This window comes from Drosophila santomea, chromosome 3L (genome assembly GCF_016746245.2).
Source record: "Drosophila santomea strain STO CAGO 1482 chromosome 3L, Prin_Dsan_1.1, whole genome shotgun sequence".
In the NCBI taxonomy this organism is placed as follows: Eukaryota; Metazoa; Arthropoda; class Insecta; order Diptera; family Drosophilidae; genus Drosophila; species Drosophila santomea.
Genome location: NC_053018.2, coordinates 17,799,416 through 17,817,974, shown reverse-complemented (window position 1 = coordinate 17,817,974; position 18,559 = coordinate 17,799,416). Strand labels below are relative to the sequence as shown.

General features: G+C 44.4%; 4 protein-coding genes and 1 long non-coding RNA gene across 10 annotated transcripts in view; 3 read left to right on the top strand and 2 right to left on the bottom strand.

Annotated features, from left to right (window-relative positions):
• The first annotated feature begins 39 nt into the window (after positions 1–39).
• On the top strand, positions 40–4,234 carry LOC120448263 (probable DNA mismatch repair protein Msh6). The gene is made up of 5 exons (XM_044005997.1): positions 40–1,134; positions 1,190–1,519; positions 1,578–3,185; positions 3,242–3,727; positions 3,787–4,234. The coding sequence occupies exons 1-5, from the start codon at positions 133–135 to the stop codon at positions 3,931–3,933; spliced, it is 3,573 nt and encodes a 1,190-aa protein (XP_043861932.1). The 5' UTR covers positions 40–132; the 3' UTR covers positions 3,934–4,234.
• A 120-nt stretch (positions 4,235–4,354) lies between these two features.
• LOC120448262 (glycoprotein 3-alpha-L-fucosyltransferase A) lies at positions 4,355–11,522 on the bottom strand. Of its 5 annotated transcripts, XM_039630181.2 has the most exons (6): positions 8,283–8,385; positions 8,132–8,220; positions 7,857–8,040; positions 6,641–7,357; positions 6,019–6,202; positions 4,355–5,953 (listed from the first exon to the last, which is right to left on the bottom strand). In XM_039630181.2, the coding sequence occupies exons 3-6, from the start codon at positions 7,940–7,942 to the stop codon at positions 5,429–5,431; spliced, it is 1,512 nt and encodes a 503-aa protein (XP_039486115.1). In that variant the 5' UTR covers positions 7,943–8,040; positions 8,132–8,220; positions 8,283–8,385; the 3' UTR covers positions 4,355–5,428. The 5 variants fall into 5 exon arrangements, with proteins under 5 accessions (XP_039486115.1, XP_039486118.1, XP_039486114.1 ...); XM_039630184.2 differs by lacking the exons at positions 8,132–8,220; positions 8,283–8,385 and adding an exon at positions 11,326–11,522; XM_039630180.2 differs by lacking the exons at positions 8,132–8,220; positions 8,283–8,385 and adding an exon at positions 9,548–9,704.
• Positions 8,636–12,086, top strand: LOC120448264. Its single transcript, XR_005616091.2, has 2 exons — positions 8,636–9,129; positions 11,520–12,086. It is a non-coding gene; the product is annotated as an uncharacterized LOC120448264 (long non-coding RNA).
• A 710-nt stretch (positions 12,087–12,796) lies between these two features.
• On the bottom strand, positions 12,797–14,492 carry LOC120449212 (peroxisomal biogenesis factor 3). The gene is made up of 2 exons (XM_039631580.2): positions 14,315–14,492; positions 12,797–14,181 (listed from the first exon to the last, which is right to left on the bottom strand). Exon 2 carries the CDS (start codon positions 14,061–14,063, stop codon positions 12,906–12,908), a length of 1,158 nt encoding a protein of 385 aa, XP_039487514.1. The 5' UTR covers positions 14,064–14,181; positions 14,315–14,492; the 3' UTR covers positions 12,797–12,905.
• Positions 14,493–15,117: 625 nt separating this feature from the next.
• The window catches only part of LOC120450228 (elongation factor-like GTPase 1), a 75,119-nt gene continuing 71,677 nt past the window's right edge, over positions 15,118–18,559 (top strand). For both annotated transcript variants that reach the window (XM_039633105.2, XM_044006144.1), the window contains exons 1-3: positions 15,118–17,430; positions 17,495–17,924; positions 17,989–18,102. In XM_039633105.2, the coding sequence (XP_039489039.2) occupies positions 15,247–17,430; positions 17,495–17,924; positions 17,989–18,102 (2,728 nt within the window). In that variant the 5' untranslated portion in view covers positions 15,118–15,246. The remainder of the gene's footprint in view (positions 17,431–17,494; positions 17,925–17,988; positions 18,103–18,559) is intronic.

Below are 18,559 nucleotides of genomic sequence, written 5' to 3'. Positions count from 1 at the left end.
CTAAATTGATGAACTACTATTGTGGTATTTTTAAGCCAGTGTTTCGCAGAATATTATTCGGTTTTGGCGCACAATCTCGGCGTCTGCATCCTGGTTTTTGCGCAACCTGGCAGACGTATCTAGGCCACTACCATGTCCAAGAAGTTGAACACCAGCGTGGGCGGAACGCCCACAAACACGCTATTTAATTACTTTTCCAAATCGCCGGCTGTCGACAAAAAGAAATTGAATCCCAGCGCGAAAACGGATCCCAAAGAATCCAAGACCGAAAAGGAGAATCTCCAGAACCAGCAGCCGAAGGTGAAGGATGCTAAGAAAGAGGATTCCAAGCCGGCTGCCAAGAGGAAGTTGCCCATTTCCGACGATGAGACAGGCAATGGGCAACGCAAGCGGAAGCGCATCGTTCAGCCGGAATCGGAAAGTGAACCGGAAATGGAGGAGACCAAGTCGGAGGACGACTTCTCCGATTGCGCCTCCGACTATGAGCCGGATGATAATGAAGCTAGCGATGATAGCGGCAGCAGCGGCGAGGAGGAGGTGTCGCCCAGCGAGAACGACATGTCCGTGGACAGTCCGACTCCAAAAAAATCCCGCAAAAAGTCTAAGATTCTGAACAACAACAATAACAATGAGCCAACGAGCAAGAAGGTCAAGCTAGAGTCACCCATCCAGCTGGCCGAGGGTTCCACCTTTCAGGAGAAGCTGAAGAACCTGCAGAGCAATGCCAAGAAGGATGCTTCCTACGATGATATCGTGACCACCACGTCCAATCTGGATGAGCCCGTTGTTTGGCCGCACCAGAAACTGGAGTTCCTCCAGCCGGACAAGATCATGGACAAGCACAAAAGGCGTCCAGATCATCCGGACTACGATAAGAGCACCCTGCACGTGCCGGAGAGCTTCCTCAATGGACTGTCGCCAGGAGTTCGGCAATGGTGGGTCCTTAAGTCGTCCAACTACGACTGCGTCTTGTTTTTCAAGGTGGGCAAGTTCTATGAACTGTACCACATGGATGCGGATGTGGGCGTCAACGAGCTGGGCTTCACTTACATGCGCGGCGAGTTTGCTCACTCGGGTTTCCCGGAGATATCCTTCGACAAGATGTCCACCATCCTCATAGACAGGGGCTTCAAGGTGATTTGTGCCAGGATAAGTTTCTTTTCCCATAATAATCCAACATTTTCTTTAGGTGGCTCGCGTGGAGCAAACGGAAACCCCAGACATGATGACTGAGCGCTGCAAGCGGATCAGGGCCACCAAGTTCGACAAAGTGGTGGCCCGCGAGATATGCCAGATTACCAATCGTGGCACCCAGGTCTTCGGCTCACAGTGCAAGATCGGACCGAATCATCAGCCCAACTATATGCTGGCCATAGTGGAGCAGGATGAGGGAACTTGGAGCCGGTATGGAGTGTGCTTCATAGACACCTCCATTGGAGACTTTCATTTGGGTGAGTTCGAAGACGACAAGAACTGTTCCCGCATGCTCACCCTCTTGTCACATCATATGCCCGTGCTGGTAAGAAACTGCTTTACATGGGTACATGGAAAACCATTTATATCTACATGCTCCCTAGCTCCTCAATGAGAAATCCGCTTTGAGCCAGCGATCCCAGCAAATTGTGCGCACTGTGCTGGGTGGAATCCTCAAGGAGCAGGTGCCCGGCAACGGAATTCAGGCCTGCAGTGCCGAGAAAACCCTGAAACTTCTGGCGGAACGTTACTATGCTGGAAACGGAGCCGATGACAACTGGCCATTGGTGCTGCGCACAATGCAGTCAGATATGGATCATTTGGGCCTTACACCCAATGATAATTACAAGCTGGCCCTTAAAGCTCTCGGCCAGTGCATCTTCTTTATACACAAGTGCAAGCTGGAGCCCAAGGTGCTGCCCATGGCGCGTTATCAGCTATACGTGCCGCCCGATCAACTGGAGGATGCCAAGCCGGCGGTGGCCTCCACATTGAGACGCTCCCACATGGTACTGGATGCCACTACGTTGTCGAACCTCAGGATTATTGGCGAGGAACACTCCTTGCTCTGCACTTTGGATCACTGCTGCACCAAGTTCGGAAAGCGACTGCTGCACCACTGGCTTTGCGCTCCGAGCTGCGATGTAGCGGTTATCAAGGAGCGACAAGATGCCATTGGCGAGCTAATTCGAATGACCAGCGAACTGCAGGAAGTTCGCGCTTTGCTAGCTCCAATGCCGGATTTGGAACGAAATCTGGCACAGATTCACCTATTTGGAAACAAGCAGATAAAGCAGATGGATCACCCGGATTCGCGGGCGATTCTCTTCGAGGAGAAGATATATAACAAGCAAAAGCTACTGGGATTCATGGCCGTTCTCAAGGGATTTAACGCCCTCACTAAGCTGCCTACGATGTTCCAGCAGTGCGAAACCGCATTGCTCAGGCGGATTACCCAGCTGCCGGAATCTGAAGGTACTTTTCCCGATCTTAGCAAGGAGCTACAATATTTTGCCACTGCCTTTGATCATGATGCAGCTGCTAAAACGGGTGTGATTGCGCCTCAAGCGGGAATGGATGCTGAGTACGATGCGGCAATGGATTCCATAGGTGAGATTGAGAAACGCCTGAAATCATATCTTGAGGAGCAGGAGCGACACTTTGGCTGCCGCATTACCTACTTCGGAAGCGACAAGAAGCGTTACCAGTTGGATGTGCCCGAAAGCCATGCCAGTAAGGCCAATAAATCCTATTCCTTGGAAGGACAAACAAAGGGAAAGAAACCATGTCGTCGCTACACCACTGCTGAAACAAGAGCTCTGCTGAAGGACATGCAGCACGCTGAAGAGACAAGGAACACTGTGCTTAAAGATCTGGCGCGTCGTCTCTTCGAGAAGTTTTCAAATCATTACGACCAGTGGAAGCAATGCATCGACTGCGTCGCCAACCTGGATGTCCTGTGCTCACTAGCTGAGTACGCTGGCCAACAGATGGTTATTTGCGTGCCAGAGTTGGTCTCTGGCGCGGAGCAGCCGTTTATCCAACTGGAGGAGGGCTACCACCCTTGCGTGAATGCATCCACCTATATACCCAATGGCCTGGAATTGGGCACTGCATCGGAGGCGCCACTATCCCTGCTCACTGGTCCCAATATGGGCGGCAAAAGTACGCTGATGCGGGAAGTGGGACTTCTCGTAATTATGGCGCAAATTGTAAGTAATTGTAACATTCGTTATGTTTGCTTAATTATTATTTAATTACATTTTAGGGCGCCCACATTCCCGCTACTAGCTGTCGTCTTTCGTTGGTGGACAGAATATTCACGCGCCTAGGTGCTCAGGATGACATTCTTGCCGGGCACAGTACCTTCCTCGTGGAGCTTAACGAAACGTCACTCATTCTTAAGCATGCCACTTGCCATTCGCTTGTGTTGCTCGACGAACTCGGCAGAGGAACCGCCACTTATGATGGCACAGCGATTGCTGCCTCTGTTGTGAACTTCCTGGCCAGTCTCAAGTGTCGCACTCTGTTCTCCACGCACTATCACAATCTGATTGATTTCTTCCACGACGACAAGAGAATCACACTGGGTCACATGGCCTGCATGGTGGAGAACGAAGACAATGCGGATCCCACCCAAGAAACGGTCACGTTCCTGTACAAGTACACAGCCGGTGCTTGTCCCAAATCGTATGGCTTTAACGCTGCCAAATTAGCTGGAATGCCTCAGGGAATTATAAAGCGCGCCTATGAGGTGCGTGCTTTATAGCCATTATGTAAAGAACTTCACTGAACAATTATTTCTTCTTTCAGCTTTCCAAGAAAGTCGAAGCCATTGCTCTGCAGCGCAAGATTACGACCAAGATCGTAGCTGCCACCGCCGGAAACGAAGAGTCCAAAAAGGAGAAATTAACTGCTCTCAAGGATTTACTAAAGCAGTTAAAATTGTGCCAAGTTTAAGGTGCAGATGCTCCAAAGTTGAGGCTACTTATGATTACTTATGATTCGCCAAGAGGCAGCTATGCTGTAATTGGAAGTATACGTTGCTTTCTAAGCATTTTTCACCATTTCAGTATGCACGATTTTTTTTTGTATCTTTTATAAGTACTCTGAATCAAAAGCTGTGCCATTGTCAACAATCATTGAGCAAAATATCTATGAATTGTTCCGTTTGAAGCCCAGACAGCATTTTAAATTGTTTGCCATTAGTTGCCACTGTTTAATTCTTTTTATTATAATTATTATTTTTTGTATCACAGTAAAAATTAAAATTAAAACAAGTTCACAATCAAAATACACACACATATGATATTATTATTCAATACTTATAAATAAAATGTTACACAATAAATACAAATATTGATAAAAAATGTACAAAACACACATTGCGCTGTTCGAATTAAAATAATACGCCATATGATATTTTATGAAAAATAGGAATGCAGATTGTATTTGTATTATATCAGATATATGTTAGCTTGTGCGAATCGGTTATAAAGTTAGTAGTTTGTCAACAGGCTGGGAAACCTTTACAAGTAGCTCTCAACAGCTAACATTTCAACTAAAAGCCAGACTAGATAATGCCTAAAACAGAAAGTAAAACCTTGAAAAGAAAGTGCGCTCTAATAACAGGCAACTCATTTCAGGTCGAGCCATTATTTGCTGGTTGCTTACAAAAACACTTACAAAAGATCTAATCTATATATGTAGCTGATGCCTCTTCTCGTTTTAGTTAAGCTTTTTAATGTCGAACTACTTTAACTGGCCTGTCTTTTACTCATTACGGTCTATTTTGGACTTGCTTTTAGTTTAAACAACTATAAATTACCGAACTATGTATACATAGCACTTGTATATCCATATATAACTAGACTAGGTTCCTACGTTCTCTTACGCATCTGGTATTGTATATGTTACAACGGTCGGCAGGGAAATCTTCTAGTCGCCACCGACCTCATGCCTCTCCGGTTTCATTTGATTTATGGTTTAGGTTTACTTACCAACTAACTACAAAAAACATTTACGTAAAACTCCGGCAAAAACGAAGCGACTTTACACATGGCTTAGCGAAGGATGGGTCGAAGGATTTCGCTCTTCTCAAAAACATTTCGGACTAGAAAGCTTGGAATTTTGCTAATAACTTTTGCTATTAACTTTTTTAAAGAATCAGCTTAGAAGTAAGAATGATACTTGAAATCAGCAAATCAGTTAAATAATATAATATTTGGCCATTATTCATTCCTCAAACTATAGTTATTGGTTTAAGACTAACTATTGCACCATTGTACTTTCCAAATCAGGAGGGACCCATCCTGTGGTTAGTGATAGTGAAAGTGGAGAAGGTGATGCCTACGAAACAACAATTCAGAAGCGAATGACTCACTGATGAATGAAAATGCACCTTGATCTACCCATTGCCCATGCCCACAATCTGGATCGCATCTACAACCTGGACTCAGTCGTCGCTGGAGTCGCTGATGACGTCCTTGCGTGCCTTGAAGTTGCGCCAGGATCTCGTCGTGCAGACTCCGGGTCCCCGCCACCAGTCGTTGACATCCGTGTACCAGCGGGGCTTCCTCAGTTGCTCCTCGTTATGGAGCGTGGCACACACGCGACACCAGTAGTACGTGTTGATGAACTCCCCGGTGCCCTTCCACTTGAAGTACGAGTTGTACAGCTCGTCGTCGTGATCCAGGATGTGCAGATACTCGGCCAGCTCCTTGGGCGAGGAGAACTCGTCCACGTGGATGTAGGATCTGCGCGGTGCACTCACCTCGTAGTCCTCTGGCCGGGCGCCCATGACGATGGGCAGAACCCTCCTGTTCAGCGCGTTCACGAAGAACTTCTCCGTGATGTAGTCCTTGCAGTTGGAGTTCTCGAACGCCAGATAGAACTTGTAGTCGTTGTCCAGGATCTCGAAGCACTTGTCCGCCGTGCTGCGGGAGCACTTGAAGTTGCCACACGCCCCATAGATGTCAACCTGGTGAAAAACATTATGAGAGATTATTATATTTAATCCTTTGTATTATGTGAAGTCATCCGTACCTCGATATATTTCTGAAGTTCATGGGCATACTGGAGCCGGCCATTCCTCGCTCCACAGTTGGACACAAACCAGGCCACTTTCTTGGTCTTGTTGACGGAGTAGTTGATATCCTGCTCCTGCTGCTGCACCTTTGTGTCGTAGTACTGCCACTTTTCGTAGGGTGCTACAATTGTGCTGTCCCGCCTGAAAAGAAAATAGTTGTTTGAAAAGGTGTATGTGTATCCTCTGGGACAGCAGTCTGCGTAGTGACGAAGCGCACCCAGAGGAGCGTGCGAAGGAAACTACTATATGTACAGGGAAACAAGGGAATTTGCTGGGTTCCGATCACAAAAACAGATACACCAATCAAAAAGGTAATCCAACAAAATTGAGAGATTTAAACTCAAATTAGGTTAAACGTAATTTCAAAGCTTTGTGCGATTACCTCACTTTCCCCTGAAGAGATTCTAATGCATATTTAATGCTCACAATTACTTAATTTTAATGTAGAATATTTTTTTTTAAACGAAACGTGGACTTGATTTGTAATGAGTACATAACCATCTTCAATATGGAAGTATTTTCATCATAACTCAAAGTTAAAAAGAATCAGAAACTATAGATAATCAATATATACCCCACCTGTAGGTGGCCGTCCAGTTGATGGCATCGGGCACCTTGACATTCTGCGTGTGGTACGGGCACTCCAGATAGTAGAGCATGGAGACCTGCTTGGAGTTGCTGGGCCGCCGAATGCCCGTGGGGATGTAGTGATCCTTGTAGAGGATCATGTCGGCCGTGGCGGCCAGATCGCGATTGGCAGTCAGTTCGCAGGTGTCCACGGGACACTTGGCTTTCAGGAAGACGTCGCGACCCTTCTTTACGTTCCACGGACCCAATCCATTGTAGACGAGGATGGTCTTCAGCTTGCCGCTGGACTTGATCTCCTCGTAGTTGTGCGGCACGTACATGAGCTGGTTGATAATGCGATCGGAATAGGGATCCTGATGGGGCAGCAGTCGTGGGGCATGTCGCTTCCTGGCCTTGCGATTGCTGTAGGTCCTGGCCGGTTTTGGATAGTACTCTCCGTTCTTGAAGAACCAGGCCTTTTCCGCCGGCGGCTCTTGCATGCGATCCGCCTCGTTTTCCTCCTCCTCCAGAACCGCCTGTTCCGGCTGCTCGACGAGATTATCCGCCATTTCGGGCAGTAGGGTGGCCGCAACTGACGGGGGAGTGGAACTGGTGGCCATCAGGTGCTCCTCGTCCATGGACTGTAGTTGATGCAGATGCTGGTGCTGCTGTTGCTGTGTGGTTATCTGTGACGATCGTGGACTCAGCGTCTTCCATATTTCGCGCTCTCTGTGGAGTTTGATGAACAAGAGTTAATTGTAGTGTATAAGGATTTCTAAAGCTGTGTTACTCATGCATCTGTCTTTGTGTTTAATTGCTTCTTAATACAAATGGGCAATCAAAATTCAGAGGCATGAGTAACACAGTATAGAGATATATTATGCTGTGTTTCTTAAGCATTTTAAATAGTTATACAAACATTAATAGATATGGGTATACTTTAAATGCATCTTAAATCAGTTGAAACTTTAACAACGACTTAATCTATGCACATTTTTTAAAACTTCATTTTTTGTAAGCTAACCGTGACTTCTCATAGTCAAAGATAATTATTGAACTTCAGTGATGTAGAATATCAATTTCTTGAAATGAAGTGCTGCTCAGGTATCTTGTTTACATATTTTTTAACACCTGTTTGGCTGACTCTGCCACTTTTGGAGATGAAGTTACAATATTTGAGTGGTACTATTTGCCCTCAGACTATTTACCGACATGATGTCTTACTCACTTGAGACTGAAACCGAATATGAGGAGGAGGGCGCAGATCAGTGTAAGGTAGAAGTACTTCTTGAGGGAAATCTTCGGACGCCGCATGGTGACCACTTCCACTCCTCGGCGATGGGGCTCTAGACTACGGGTTCCGGGGGCCAATAATCCGACTGCGTCTTCTTCAGCTGGCGTTGGTCATTGTGCTGTGCGAGATAGACAAACAAATGCGATATTAAATGGGAAATACAAATAGTGGACTCTCTGTCGTTGCCCCGAAATTCAAGCACTAATTACCCGTGTTAATTATTCTGGACTGATATGACTTCGAATTTTGGTTCAGTATTTTGGTTTTGTACTCAAATCGTGTGGATCGGTTGAACTCTCTGCGAGAACTGCGCTTAATATCGAAAATGTTTCGTTTCAACGATCCGAGGGTCATACTCACTAATCTAATATTGTGTTTGGAATAACATTTCATAAATCATTTCCCAGGGCATTTGATATTATTTCCCGATCTCTAGTGAGTTAGCTTTGCCTCGCACTTAGCAACGATCACTACTACTGATAGTCGACATAATTATTCGAATTTGTGACATTAGTCATGGACGAACAAGTTAAATTAGTTCCGATCCGAGAGCAGGGCATCAAGTGATGTCCCATACTCAGTCGAATTATATGTATATTAAAATGTGGGAGAGTCTCTTGGGTTTAGTTTATAAAAATATTCCAAATCGCACAATTCCATATATTGAGCCAGATGGCTGTCTCGCCTCAAGAGCTGTTCCACATCAGCCAGCGGGGCGTATACGTAATACAAAAAAGCAGGGGCTCGGCGAATCGGGTAAAGTGGTTGGAAAAGTGGGGGTGGAGGTGGCAAATCCCCATCTCCTCCTGGCAATTGGCAGTCTCAAAAGCTGGCTACTAGCCACGGCTTTTATGGACCTGGCCCCGAAGGTGGCCTAATTACAGGGGCAGCCGGCGGGCGGGTGCATCTTCATTTGGGCCACATTCCTGGCTAATCCCCCAGAGCCCTCACCAAGTGTCCATCCATCCATCTATCACATGTCATTTATGGCACTATTCCGTAGGAGTGCCTCTGTGTGACTCATCCCGCCGGCGGTTGCAACATCACTTAGGGTCTGGTCTCTGGTCTCTTGTTCCGCACTACTTTGGTGGCCATGCAAAAAGGTGGTAGCAATGGTGGTTTCACCGGGGGCTTCACCGCACTTATGTGGCCCGCTCCATTTCGCAACTGTTCTACACTCGAAAAAAGTCTGAAAGTTCCTAGCTAGGTATGTTAACAACATTTTTTATATCGTACTAAATTCATCTATACAATTTAAGCTAGGATAATATCCGGAAATTTCCATAATAGTTTTCAGAGTTTGAGCAGTAACTCAACAAATGAAGAGAGCAAAAGGAAACTAGTTTAACAAAATGTGCTTTATTCTCAGTATAACTATTTGAATGTAGCCAAGCCGCATTTCATTATAAACTGTGCACACTTTCTCTACAGTGCACCCTTCATTGGGGTCTTCACTATCGCATTTTTGACGTTTTTGACAAGCAAACAGCAGGAAAAAGAAGAAAATAGTAAGGAGTGGGGATAACCAGAGTGGATCCCCTGGTTTGCATGAAAAATGTAGTGGCTCGAACAAACAAAACCACATGCAAAGGAATCTATAGTCCGAGGAAGTGACAACAACTCACTTTGCCCACAGCAGTAGGACTAGACTATAATACGAGTTTGGTTATTCAACTTGTCCTTTACTGGGTTGATTATAACGCGAGTTTTGGAAAATCTTCAAACAGATTATAACTCGCTTTCGAACCGATTTCGACCCCGTTTCCTATGTGTTCATGCTTAAAAGGTTCGCGCAAAACTAAACTATTTTTTCACAGCTTTTTTAGTCACTGGGTAATTGGTATTCACTCCATTTTTCTTATCAGCTCGGTTCATTGGAAATGCAAATACTGTTTATAATTATCGTAATTATAATTCCTAAATTATTATGTACATAATTCAACATTTCTATCAAAAAATTATATATGTATGTGTCACTTTAATATTTAAAAATTAAATTCAAATTAAAATGTGAATTAAATGAGTTGAATTATTATTTATGAATATTAATTGCTCAACAAAATTGGATAATGATTATATTAAAGATAATTACAATTATAAAGATAATTAAAGATAATTAGAGTATAAACCATTTCGATTTCGGTTCAAACAACCCAAAGCACCAACAACCCAAGTCACCTAAATTCTAAAAAATGTCTTTTCTATCCCCCATAATTGGCCGCCTCGGAAAATCCATGACGCACTTTTCTTTGGCTCGAGTCGTGTCCTGCTTTCGCTTCCTTAATTTATGTGTTTATATTTAGTTAGGTGCTGTGGCCCCTTGTCAAGGCACTTGATCTACGCCCTCAGTGTGTCAATAAGCCTATATATACATGTACTATACCATGCAATATAGGACCCAAGCACCCAGAAGGGGAAACTTGTGGCCAGAAGGTGATGGGTGTGGGGGTTGCCTGACTTGCATGCATTGTTTTCCTTGAATTTCCCACACTGACTTTGGCTGTGGAAAATGTCATTTCTTTGTTATCTCCACGCTGCCGCACTTGACTTGCTTGGCTACAAGTTGATACCCTTTCTTAAAGGGTATTTTATGCTTTACTATGCAGGGCTAAGATATACCCAATAATATTTTGAATCCATATACTAATTTTTTTTAAATAATTTATGATCATATCAATATTTATATTTCATTATCCTACTTTAATTGCCTTCAAGGTTGTTTTTAAGTATAGTATATACTATGGTTTATCATTTTCAGATTTGTCAAGATGTAAAAAAACTCTGGGAGGTTATTTTCATTTGCTAAGTAATTTAGTTAACGAACTTAAAACGTATACCAAATTGAATACTTTTATTTGATCTTTAGGACTTTTATTAAGCTTTTTAATCAGGTACATATATTGTTCTTTGAATTTTAAGATGTAAAACTATACCAAATTCCATACTGTTATCACCTCGATCATATCAAATTTAAGTTTTCAAGGGTATTCTCATGCTCGGATCCCGAAATCTGTAAACAGCCTTACCGTTATTTGCTGAGTGTCCTCTGGAGGAGCTGCCTTTGAGAAGTTTTCTATTGTGACTTCGCAGGCAGTTAGTTTGTTCACTTGTGGCCTTGCTAATAATAAAGTGTTGATAATTTTAGGCCATATTCGAGTGGTTTTACCCCCGCCCTTACAACCCCTCCCACCCAACGGTACGCACGCACTGTCTATCCCGTTACCAATATACCGTTGTGTCTCTCTTCGTCGCGCACATGTGCTCATGTGGCCCTTTGATTTTCGTGTTCAGCTTTTCTTTGTCCTAATCAATATATTTTGTGGTCGGCTAGTGAAAAGCTGATGGTCTAAGTGGGCTTTTAGCCCCATCGACTGGCCAATAAACATTTTGCAAGTGCACTTACACAATTGAGCCGCCGTTGTTGTTGCTTGTTTGTTTGTTTAATGGTGGGTCGTTAGACTTTTCTCCGCTGGCTGGTTTTTCCAATTTGCGTATATTTTGAAGTAATTCTCATATTTGCACAATGTGTTTCAACTTAGCTTTAAATGGGCTATTTAATGATTTTATTTCATTTTTGTAAATTTAATTATTTTTCAGCACCAACACACACTCACAAAGTTTAGCAGGGATGTATAAAAGTAACTGTTGTCCTTTGCCTTTTCACGTAACTTTTGCAACTGCGCCCAAAATGGAAATTTGTTACCAGACAGCTGGGCACCCGAAGGAGTGAGAGAGATGGAAGTGCAGAGAGAGTCCTGCGAGAGCAAACAAGCCGCGGAAGGAGCGAGCGAGAGATATATACATCTAATAACTTTCGCCTATTTAAGCTTAAACTTTTGCCTAATTTATGATATTTTTCATATTATTTTCCGCTTTATAATTATTCATATTTGTCGTATTAAAATTAATCTTCTGGCATGCGGCATTTCTGCGCAAGTGTTTGAAGAGAGAAAAGATGGGAGAGAGCGGCAAGAACAAGAGAAATGGCAAACAAACAAAAGCCACAGCCACAGCTGTCTTATCACGGGGCGGTTTTTGCCACCCCCTTTCGACTGATAGCAAAGACAACCGTTGCGTGTGGTTTGTGTCTTCGATAACTATGTTATACAAATTTGAATTAAATTTTAAATTATTTGAAATTAATAAAATGATATAAAAATTTTATACATTTGTATATTTCAACGTTCCCCTTCCTGACGTTCTCAAATTGCGTGTTTTTATATATTGTATGTATAATGTTAAAATTTTTTGCTACGCCTAAGAAATGAATATTTAAAATATTTCCAAGTATATCATACATTTGTTTTCCTTTTAGATCAGTAATAATAAGACCCTGTATTTGTACATTTATTTGATAGTTCTATACATCAAAATTTTCTCCGATAAACCTATTTCATATATGTATACGATATTGACCAAATAATTAAGTTATAAGCGCCGCATAAACTTTAATCCCAAATATAAAAGAAATAGTCTTTACAAAAAAAGGAATGCATAGTTTATTAAGTTGCCATTTATTTTACAATTCCTTTAAGATTAAAGACCCAAAGTTTCTAAAATGGTATAACTAAATCATCTGTCTCTTACTATTTCCACTGATCAATTACACACATATAAATTACTTTTCCATATATTTTTGATACTAAATAGCCCTCAGGTCCTTCCTATATAAATATTCTCTCATATGTTGCATACACTCTCCAGTTATTTTTAAAGGCCTTCACGTTACTCGATTTGTGTCCCTGTCCTGAAGGATTCCCCGTGGACTCAATGGGGGGAATCTGCTTAAGCATACCTTACACTTGCTTCGATTAAATATTCTTAGAAGCTAAACTTAATACGGGTTGGGGTTCAAGTAGACATACAAACAATGCTTCTGAGAATTAAGATCGTATTAAAAATATACAGGTATATAAACTATAATGTTCCAATTGTCTTAGCCTAGCCTATGCACGTATGCATAATCCAAGTTCTGTCGATCTCCTAAGCGGAGCTGAAGCTTTCGTAGACGTTGGCCCCCAGCGTCTTTGTCTTCTCGGCGACCACGTAAAAGGTGAGCAGCTGGGTAGGCAGATTGTGGGGTCGCGAAGTGGTATCGAAGCCCCTCGAGGTGAGACCACTGATGATTGGAATGAGCTTGGCCAACGCCAACAGCACTCGGTTGATGTTCAGCAAGTTGTTGTTCTCCAGTCCGTTTTGGCTCTTCGTGTTTTTGGCGCCCGAGCTTCCTGCCTGGTTGAACTTCAGGTTAGGTTCCTGCTGGGTTTGCACTTCAGCTTGCGGCAGATGCTGCAAAGTTTCGCCCATGCTTTCGGCAATGGCATCGCAGGCTAGCACGAATCCACGACTTACATTGTGCGAGCAGACCCCAATGGCATCCTCGCTCTCCAGCAGATCAAGCGTCTCGTTGAACATCTTCTGCAGCAGCGGCGAATGACTGGGATTCTGGCTGGGCAGCAGATACTTGCTCATTCGCGAGTTGGGATCCCGACGAGTGTCCGCATTGATGGCCATTTGCAGCGACCAAAACAGCTGCTCCAAGTCGCCAAGAGAAAGCTGTTGGGAGAGCGGCATGGTCTTGGTGACAGCGATGACCTGGGTACGTATATATCGGGCTAGATCCCGGATGCCCGACTCCGTGATAAAGTGTCGGATGAGGGAGAGGTACTGCTGCTTCAGCTCGTCTGTGACTTGCTTCTGTTCCGTCATGATGTCTCGATAGATGTAGCCACCCAGGAGATTTAGCTGCACCCTCAGAGCAATAACCAGCATGGAGGAGGCGTAGACGTATGTGGCCAGCCTTGTGAACGCCACAATCTTCATGTCCTCCCAGAGTTCCAGCTTGTTCTTTGGATTCTGGCGCAACTGCTCGAGCAGCTCTTCCGTGCTGCACTCCCTGAGCACCGCCTGACACATCTCCTCGCCCATCCCCAGGATCACCTGGTTGCACGTCTTCTCCGTCGACTCAAAGTGGGTCGTGCGCCGCGTTCTCTCAAAGAATTCCCTGGCCTGTTTCTCCTGGAACTCCACAAATCGACGCTGGGCATATCGTGCCGCAAAGATGGTACCGCCCACCAGAACGCCGGTCACTATGAACTTTCGCCGGTGGCGTGACAAGAAGTCCTGCAGGCGCGACAGCATGTTAACGATTGGAAAAGGTTTCTCTTCTGCCGGATGGCCAACTAGACTCCGCTTCCTGTGTGAAATGGCCCAACTGCTTTTCCGACTGTTTCCCACTTTTTCCCGCTCCACCGGCGACCTGTTCGAGGTTAATGAATAGTTAATGTGCAAAGTTCATCTGTGTGTGTAGGGTGGCGCGCTGCCGACGTCGCTGCCAGCAGAGGAGCGCCCTCAACTCATCCGCAGCGATTAGATTACCAGCTAGAGCTCACCTATATACCCCTGCTCGGATACTCGGATCTGGTTCGTCGCCTTATCGGGCCGATTGGTGGCCTTTGGATCGGATCTAGCTTTGGAATGTATGGAATGGATATATCCTTTGTTGTTGTCGCTGAATGTGTTATTTCTCTGTTTGGAGCCGCATACTGCGTCGTTTGTTTGATTCAAGAAAAATCCCAAAAGTGAGAGGTTCGGAAATACCGAAATATGGCATTACGTTCAGTATATTTTCATTACTGTTTACACTTACACTCAAAATAAATACACTTTTCAATAAAGTTCGGAAATGAAAGATCTACCAAAATATATACGAATTATGTGTATAGGGGCATTGGATTTATCCACAGTTTTCAATAAAAAAAATATACACGTATATGAGCAGACATTTCCATTTTCATTCCGGAACATGGATTGACCACAATATAAAAATAATTTCAAGGGCTCTTTTTTGTATGGGCTGGTCCATAGCTTGACCCACTGTTTAGCCATTTTCTTAAAAACTAAGAATAATTTTTGTATGACCAAAAAGTGGGGAACCTTTTTTAATTCCATAGTTTTCATACTTTGATGACCCCCATTAACTTAAGTCGTGCGTAGATAGATAAATCTTTTTCTTTTAACATTTTTGCATTTTAATTTTTTTGAATTCACCGCCAACTAACGAAATACATGTTCCAAGCTGTTCCAAACCCACTGTTCCTCTATCGTCGTAACAGTTAGGCCAGACTAACATTTTCACATAACAATCTAATAGAGAAGAATGTGTTAACAGCTAGTCATATTTAAAGTTTTTGCAGCTGGTCACACCAAGTTGCGAAATTGCCGCGTGCGGGTTTGTTTATAAATACAATTGGACCAACTGGCGAAATTCCCAGTTAAAGTCGTCGTGACAATCGGCATAATATTAACCTAATAACTTGTAAGGATGCCCGTGGTTGAGGGCAGCGATCTGGTGCAGCTGCAGCGACGCCGTCAGCAAGTGCGCAACATCTGCATCCTGGCGCATGTGGATCACGGAAAGACGACTCTAGCGGATTCACTTGTGGCCAGTAATGGCATCATTTCGCAACGGATGGCGGGCAAGCTGCGGTACCTAGACAACCGGGCGGATGAACAGGAGCGTGGTATTACCATGAAGAGCAGCAGCATCTCTTTATACTATCAGGAAGCGGAGGAAATGGCTGGTAATCCGGACTACCTCATCAATCTGATTGATTCGCCCGGTCACGTGGACTTTTCCAGTGAGGTGTCCACGGCGGTAAGGCTGTGTGATGGAGCCATTGTCGTCGTGGATGTGGTGGAGGGTGTGGGTCCTCAAACTCGAGCCTGCTTAAAGCAAATCTACGAGGAGCAGCTGAAACCCGTCTTGGTGCTCAACAAACTCGACCGTCTGATCCTGGAGAAGCAGATGGATCCGCTCGATGCCTATTTCCATTTGTGCCAAGTCTTGGAGCAAGTTAACGCTGTTCTAGGCAGCATTTTTGCTTCCGATATTTTAGCCAAGGAGGATATTACCAAGAAGGACAACTACGAGTCCGCCTTGGAGGAAGTGGATGACTCAGAGCTGTATTTCTCACCCAGCTCCGGCAACGTTATCTTCTGCTCCGCCTACGATGGCTGGGCCTTCTCCGTCCGTGACTTTGCCGCCATGTATGCCAAGCGTTTGGAGATGAATCGCAAGGATCTGGAGAACGTTCTCTGGGGCGATTTCTACTACAACTCAAAAAAGAAGGAAGCTTTGCCAGGCGCCCAGGAGAAAGCAAAGAAGCCCATGTTTGTCCAATTCGTGCTCGAAAACATTTGGAGCCTCTACGATATTATTGCCATTCGGAAGGATAAAGATAAGCTGCCCGGAATTGCAGAGAAACTGGGTCTCAAGCTTGCAGCCCGAGATTTGCGTCTCACTGATCCCAAGCTGCAGATCAAAGCGGTTCTGGGACAATGGCTGCCCATTGACAAGAGTGTTCTGCACATGGTTATTCAGCATGTTCCTCCGCCTCACCAAATCAGCGATGAGAGGGCACAGAGATTGCTCTATCCAGCGAATGTGGATTTGAGTTCTCTTCCGCCAGAAACCCTGAAGCTCAAGGAAAGCTTTACGAGCTGCGATGCGAACAGTTCAAATGTGATTGCGTTTGTCTCTAAAATGACGCCAGTGCACATCTCCCATTTGCCACAGAATCGACCCAAAAGGCTGACCGATCAGGAGGTTCAGCAGCGCAGGGATGAAGTGCGTCGTCGGATAGAAGAAAGGAAGCAACAAAGTGAACAAGCGGAGCTCGAGAAGATCAGCCAGGGTGTGGAACAGCTGAGTACCCGGGTTGAAGTTCCGGAAAAGGAGGAATCTAAACCAGAAGAAGGGGAGCAGAATGAGTTTGTATTCATAGCCTTCGCCAGAGTCTTCAGCGGCACATTGAAACGCGGCATGGAGCTGTTTAATCTATCGCCCAAACACGATCCTCGTCAGCCAACGCATCGCAAAGAGGAGGAAGCACCCTACGCAAGTCGTGTGACCATCGGGGATCTCTACATGTTTATGGGTGGTGAGCTGCAACTGCTGGATGAAGTGCCCGCAGGAAATATAGTGGGAATCGGTGGTCTTGAATCGCACATCGTCAAAACAGCAACCTTGAGCAGCAGCTTGGATTGCACCTCCTTCAGCGAACTAAGCGTCATGGCCACTCCTATTCTCCGCGTGGCCATCGAACCCGTTCAACCGCAGGACATGCCCAAACTGGTAAAAGGATTGAAGCTTCTGAACCAAGCAGACGCCTGTGTTCAGGTTTCCGTGGCTCCTACCGGTGAGCATGTGATCACTACATTGGGTGAGGTCCATGTGGAGAAATGTGTGCACGATCTGGAGCAGAGTTACGCCAAGATTAAGGTGAATGTTTCCAAACCTATTGTTTCCTTTCGGGAAACAATTGTCCCCGCTGCCACGGTGGATATGGTTAATGAGGCCATTGTAAAGACGGCGGAGGACAAGGATGTTAGCAAGAAGATTGCCGTGCAGCAGACGCTTAACAAACTGGGCACGCTGAAGGTGATAGCGGTTCCACTGCCTGCAGAAGCTGTGGAATTGCTGGAAAACCATTCGGAATTCCTCAAGGTAATAGTTACTAATCGGATATTTATGTAATCATTTCTTAATAGATCATGTCTTTGTCCCTCAGGAACTTGCAGCCATTCCTAGAAATCAACTGCTATCAGAGAAATGGACAGCGCTGCTAGCTTCAATTAAAGCAAAGCTGATAGCTGCTCTCCAGGATCTTCAACTGTTTGGCTTAAGTACCCTATCGCCCGAGGAGCTGGTGAATCGAATCTGGGCTCTAGGTCCTCGCAACTGCGGGACCAACATTCTACTTAACCTAAGCGACTACGAGCAGCCTGACTTCTGGTCAAGTCACGCCAAGTCGGATACGGATATTCGTTCCAAGACCGATCCACGAAAGGATTTCAATAGTTCGCTGGTGAATGGCTTCCAAATAACCTCCGTAGCCGGTCCTTTGTGCGAGGAGCCCATGCAGGGCGTTTGTTTTGCGGTTCTCGAGTGGTCTATCCAATCTGAAGGAGAGGATTTAAATTCCCGAGGGCCCTTTTCGGGTATGTGATTGCGATTTTCTTTAAAAAGGGTTGGAAAGTATTTAAATTCAACCCGCAACTATAGGTCAAGTTTTGACTGCTGCTAAGGAGGTTTGCCGTCAGGCTTTCCAGAATCAGCCACAACGATTGGTAACACCCATGTATAGCTGCAATATTGTGGTCAACGCAGAAATGTTAGGTGAGTGAATCAAAGCCGAGTTATATAAAATATGATACCCATGATGACATTTCCAATGTAATTTTTTAGTTTACATTTACATTTTGTGGCCCTATTAAATGGGTGCATACGAATGAAGCATGCTATCAACTTAAAAACTTTAAGCTCCTGAAGATAACTTCAATTTTGAGGAAGAATTCATTTTTTTTAAATAGTATTTTATTTAACTACTAGTAAATGCAGCTTAGGTCTAAACATAAATAAGCAACTAAATTTAGGTTAAATAATTTCGGTGTTGGTTTTGTATTTAATTATCATTTTGTTCATATGTTTCCTTTTTAAATAGTTTCCAGTTTTGCACCTAAACTATTCGTTTAAATCTTTAAATATTATTTTAAAAAGTTGAGGCCTTGTTTACGCTTAAATGCAAAACAAATTAATTAAACAATTAGTGCGATCGTGCCCGGGCACTTGTAAT